Source organism: Abramis brama, assembly GCF_963993115.1.
Source record: "Abramis brama genome assembly, chromosome: 7".
Lineage (NCBI taxonomy): Eukaryota > Metazoa > Chordata > Actinopteri > Cypriniformes > Leuciscidae > Abramis > Abramis brama.
The window spans coordinates 19,037,830-19,043,858 of record NC_139969.1 but is presented as its reverse complement, the minus strand read 5'-3'; the positions used below and the strand labels follow the sequence as shown (position 1 = coordinate 19,043,858).

General features: G+C 37.4%; 1 protein-coding gene across 2 annotated transcripts; it reads right to left on the bottom strand.

Annotated features, from left to right (window-relative positions):
- Positions 1-3,355: 3,355 nt before the first annotated feature.
- LOC311087596 (putative G-protein coupled receptor 141) lies at positions 3,356-4,947 on the bottom strand. 2 transcript variants are annotated; one of them, XM_084120933.1, is made up of 3 exons: positions 4,810-4,947; positions 4,663-4,698; positions 3,356-4,515 (listed from the first exon to the last, which is right to left on the bottom strand). In XM_084120933.1, exon 3 carries the CDS (start codon positions 4,502-4,504, stop codon positions 3,611-3,613), a length of 894 nt encoding a protein of 297 aa, XP_083977059.1. In that variant the 5' UTR covers positions 4,505-4,515; positions 4,663-4,698; positions 4,810-4,947; the 3' UTR covers positions 3,356-3,610. The 2 variants fall into 2 exon arrangements, with proteins under 2 accessions (XP_083977059.1, XP_083977058.1); XM_084120932.1 differs by having other exon boundaries at positions 3,356-4,512.
- Positions 4,948-6,029: the final 1,082 nt, after the last annotated feature.

Here is a 6,029-nt window from a genome sequence, read left to right as displayed (position 1 = left end):
GAATTACACTGAAAATTTCAGCAATAATAATCTAAAATATCAAAAAGTATAGACTACTCAGAATTTAAAGAGGGTAAACTATAAATCTAAACTTTACAAGTATTTCAAAGTTCAAACTACAAGCTAACAAAACCAGCAACAATAAAGCTATAATTTTATTTATAGAGAAGCAATTAAATGACACAAAATAATATGGATCTCCATTAGACGTACAGTATTAAGCTAGAATAAATAAAGTTTTTTTTAAAAAGCACACGAAAGAGCTTTAGGCTATTGCCAAGTGTGCTTGCATATACACAGGGAATTTACTTTGGTATTGAAGCTTCCAGGACACAAATATAAATATAACAAGACATATAATAACATTTAAGTTTTAAAAAAAGTATAAAGACAGAGATAGGTTTAGTCAGAATAAACATTTACAGACAATGAACATACATTATTGTGAAGTAATATGAATAAATATGACTTTTTATAAGGATACTGCACAGAAAAGTGGGGTATCGCACTTGGAAGGCGTTTAACTGTTCAAGAGGGAAATAGCCAGTGGGAAGAAACTGTTCCTGTAGATGTTCTAGTGGTGCCTTTAATCTGAGGTGCCGTCCAGACTTCAACAGTTCAAATAGGTTGTGGCCGGTGTGAGTGGAGTCTGTGATGATTTTACCTGCCCTTTTCCTCACTCTGGAAGAGTACATGTTCTGGAGGGTGGAGGGCACCAATTTTCCTCTCTGCAGTCCGGATAAGTTCCTCATCAGTCTCCTGATGTCCGATTTGGTGGCTGAACCAACCAGACAGTAATAGATGAACACAGGACAGACTCAATGACGGATGAGTAGAACTGTGTCAGCAGCTTCAGCTGGCGAACAAAGTACAACCTCTGCTGGGCCTTTTTTTATTTTTATTTTTTTTTACAATGGAGTCAATGTGATTGTCCCACTTCAGGTCCTGAGAAATGGTGATACCCAGGAACCTGAGTGGGGGGAGTGCTGGGGTGTTCCTCCTGAAGTCCACTATCATCTCCACTGTTTTAAACGTGTTCAGCTCCAGGTTGTTATGACTACACCAGACACCCAGCTGCTCAACCTCTTGTCTGTATGCAGACTCGTCACCATCCTGGATGAGGCAGATGACTGTGGTGTTGTCTGCAATAGGACTGAGTTGAAAACATTGTGACAAACAGTAGGCCTGTGTCATACTTAAATTAATTTCCCATCGTTTATTGATACAAGTAGATGTTTTACAACACATTTTAAGGCATTTCAGTTAGGGGCGTTAATAAGTGTGCAGTGAAATGTGACACGATTAGCCTAGTTATACCTACTGCATCTTCCACTATTTTAGGGAAAAATCGGGTCCATCAGAGACATGTCTCAAATGCCGTGCGCTGCCACTTTTCTATATTTCTGTTTCCAGGGTCACAGCCAGATCTCAGGACCGTTATTTCAGTTACAAGTCAAGTCAAGTCACATTTATTTATATAGCACTTTTTACAATACAGATTGTTTCAAAGCAGCTTTACAGAGATAACAGGAAAATAATGCAAAAAAGTTTGTTTCCAGAAGAAAACAGCATCACAGTCCAGCTTAAGTAAGTTCAGTGATGTGTAATTTTTGTTTTAAAAAAAGTTATCAATTTAGTTCATTTATATATATAGCCGCTCTGGAGTAAACCGTGAAGTCATCGCCCAGCTTTCGTTCCATCGTTCTGCATGCCTTTAAAAAATCACTACAGCAATACAGGCGAGTTTCGGTGATGGTTTATTTTACATTAATTTGTGTTATGTTGCAAGCATTTTTTATGAGAAGACAAAAAAAAAATCGCTGACCACTAGCCACCAGAGTACCAAGAAAGACCATATCTGCTGTGTGTTTTGCAGTTTATATCAGGTGCTGCTGATCGGTCCCACATGATAATGTTTTGATGGTATAACAGCATATATAATTAGACATATTTACTGGAAGTGGCTTCTGGGTTCGCCAAGTGTTCAGTGCAAGAATGTCATTTTTAGTCGCCACCAACTATGGGTGTCAGGACAGTGTGTGTCATATATTTGTTTTTTCAAAAAGTATCGGTTACTAAGTTTATAATAAGTAGGCCTAAATAATAAGTAGAATACTTGTCTGTCAGAAACAATCATAGCCAATAGGAAGGGGGTCTTTCTGTTCACCATAAAAGGAACACATTTCAAGTAAGAGGAGGAAGAAGAAGTGTTTAATATCCTAACATACAGTCAGGGATCATCACCACTCAATCACAAAGATCGCTATCACCTGAGTATTTATCCCCTGCACCTACTTCATCTGCTCATCATAACAGACACATATAAGCACACACCTCACTCTGGCACTTTGTCTGGTCTCGTTCATGAGTAAGGACTCACCTAACCGTCTTCACTTACCTCCTATGAAGTGTATGCCACATCTATTCATCTCCCATCCTGTTTCTCCAAGTCTCCATCGTCTTCCTGGTCTCTATCGTTTTTTCCCTCCAGTCCAGTCTCTAGTAGATCTACTCACCTCTCTTCCAGCATCAGTGTGTGTGCTTCTGCCATCTACCTCCTTGTCATCCACGATCTCCTCAACCATCTGCAACGAAAATAACTGTCAGTATCTCCATTTACCACTTCTCAAAGACATTCTCTATAAATCTTGTTGTGAGTCTCTATTCCGTAACACATACATGGTTACTTTTGACATGAAGCAGGTCTGAAAAGTAGTTATCTATACGAAGTTTTAAAAAGTCAATTGAGGATGTAGTTAGAACACTCATGCTAGTTTTTGATCGACCTCTAGAGGGTCCTAAAACACAAAAGGATTTCTTCCTTTGTAGAAATTAGTATGAACGTAGCAGTTGTTGAACTCTATCAACCCTGGGTCTGGCTATTCCCAACACACATAGCCTACTGTCAGTGTCATGCGCTGTATTGCTTTGACTTATTTAATAGTGTTATTTTATTTACAAAGATTCAACACAAAGTGTGCACATCTAACAGGCAAAAAGCTCCAGAGTGTGCTCAACCTCAAAACATTTTTTAGAAAAGGAAATAAAATTTGCCACACCACAGCTCCAAACATAGAAAACCACAGGTGACGTTTCGAGCCAAATGGGTCAAAGTCATTGTCTAATGAAGAGCCATTGGGCTCAAAACGTCACCTGTGGTGAGAACATGAAATAGACCTAAATATTTTGCTATGTCTGAAGCTGTGGTGTGCCAACTTTTCCTTTCTTTTCTTTTATTATTTGAAATGGCTTACTTTATTACACCTTAAAGTCATGGCCTCCACTAAACAGTAATGGATTTGTTGTAAACTTTATGGTTAGCAAATGATGAGGAACTCACACCCAAACCGTATCACTCTATTTAACAGTTTTATTCCAGATTCAGTTCTCCATAAGTACAAAAAAAAAATCTATACAAAACTAAACACACATGCATGTTGCTTCATGCGATACATATACAGTATATAGTTTATTTTCCAAACATTCTGTCATGCAAGACAATTGTTTTAAGCTTATAAGGCACAAAACCATCAAAAACAAATAAAAGAAAATGGAAATAAATTCACTATATCAATAACAATATAGAAACTAAATAAAGTAAACATAGTTGTTATAAACTGCAAAACCATCCACTTGAATTTATACGTTTGCATATATCCCTACCAGCAAAAACAATCATATCACAGCAGCTGAAAGCAGTGATAGCAAGAAAAATTTCATTTATATGAATAATTTCTTCAGTATTGCCATATTCACTGACATAATATACTCTGAATCCTTGATAGGGCACAAAACAAAAAAACATAATGGACAGGAATACAATGTTTTTCAATTGTGCCCAGAACTCTTGACGTTCACACATGGCCTTTCCAAATTTCTTTCTCACGACCAGCAGAAAGTAAACTTGGAAAAGTGCCAGCACACTCCAACCCATTATCACTAGAATGCAAATAACATAGTTTAACGTCTTCACAGCAGGCTTCTGGAGAGCCTGTCCGAAATTAAAGCACTGAGTGGAATCATTATGCGCAATTCCATAGTTAGCCATAGTTGCTGGGAACATAGAGCCAAATATGACCAACCAGACGACTGCACTTGCAATCGTGGCATGAAGGATGCGATGAAACTCTAGCCTGTGCTGTTGATCACATTGCTCCACATAACGCACAATAAGAAGAAAGACATAAAAGATGAATGCAAGATACATGTGAGCATGGATCATAAGACTGACAATTTTGCAGAAATACAAGCCCAGAATCCAGGTTTCATCTAAAGCATAATAGTAAATGCGAAAGGGCACCGTGAGAAGGAAAATGGAGTGCACTGCTATTAAGTTTATCACAGACACATTGGTGAAAGAGAGACGTCTTTGGCGCTGTAGCATACAGGACATTAGCAAAACATTAAGAGTCCCAGAAAGAAAGATGAATGTGTATAAGACCAGAAGAGCGATTCTGAAGTCCTCCGGCAGGCCAGTGTGGTTTGTGGTGTTGTTTATGATCATGCCTGACACTGCTGAAAAAGAGACATTTTTGGATTTACTTGCTCTCAAAAAATTATTAATTCAATGCTAAACATATATTTTTTAAAAAAGAGTCTAAGAAAAGAATCTTAGTAAATGTATTATTATGAGATTTAGGGTGAAATATAACATAAACTCACTTTTTTCAACTCTTTTCCTGGTAAAAGGTTTTTGCCCTGAAAAATAGATATATTCATCACATTTCTTTTTATCAATGTTTATTTATTTTTTTACTCTACAATTTTTAAATACATGTTGGTACATCCAATAGCCTGTTCATTTCATACCTGTCAAGGTGAAAAAGGACTTGAAGATCTGTCCTTCTATGGTGTTTTAACTTAGCTGAACTTGACAGTTCTTTCACACACGGTAATATTAGCAGAAGTTTCAAAACACTTCCCTTGTAATTCTTCTAAACACCTTTCAATTTTAAAGGAAGCACAAAAAAGAGAGAAAAAATTTTTTAGTCAAGGTAGCCAGCCTGTACCTATATTTGTAAAACAGACCTACTACATCTATATTGCAATAACCATTGTTTTAACATGTTTTTCGTTTTTAACGAAATAACGTATAACTTCGTATAACTTGAGGATTATTCTGCAAAATTATACTGAAACAACTATTTTGAATAATTCCACTGATAAAGAGTTTGGCACATCAAGAAAATGGTTGCAGATACTTACCCATTTACCCTAGTATCAATCATATACTGAATATCAATAGTACTTCAGCAGACAGCAGACAGACAGTTTGATGTAACAGAAGCAGTTTATCCATTCACTGTAGGTGTCAAGAGAGCTGAAGATGAAGTGATGTCAGCTTGTCAGTTCATGTGTAAATCTTCTGTCAGTGTCAAACAGCCAGCCTCCAGAGCCTTCAGGAAACACCCTTTGACCGTTATTTGCCACAGTAGAGGTTAAAGATTTACAAATCTCGACAGCACATATGAGGAAGTTTCTCTACATTGCAATGTTTTCTTTCTCAATCTGGCCTTCCTGCTCTCTTTTTCTCTCTACCTTTCAATAATGCACTCATCTAGTAACCGGAACATTTTTAAAAATGATGTTTTACAAAGTTCGGGAGGATAGATAGATAGCACTTTATTGTCCGTGTACACGGAAATATGTCTTACAATACAAGCTCCAACAATTACAACACAACAACCTAAAAAAGCTAAAAACATAGAAGCATCAGTAAAAACATAAATAGATACTTAATTAATATGATGGGGGACCTGCCCTGCAAGAGTGGTCAGAAATATATAGCCAGAAATATATAGATGAAAGTGAAAGTAGGGGGGAAGTATCACTTCTTTACCCTCCTGTATTGATTCAGAAGAGATATTGACAGAGGAACAAATGAGTGTTTATATTTGTTCTTTCTGCATTCTGGGACCCTATAGCGCCTCCCGGAGGGCAGGAGTTGATACTCCCGCTGCAACACATGGGAAGAGTCCTGGGAGATTTTGTCAGCCAGTCTGACGGTGTGCAGTACATGGCTTTCAGTG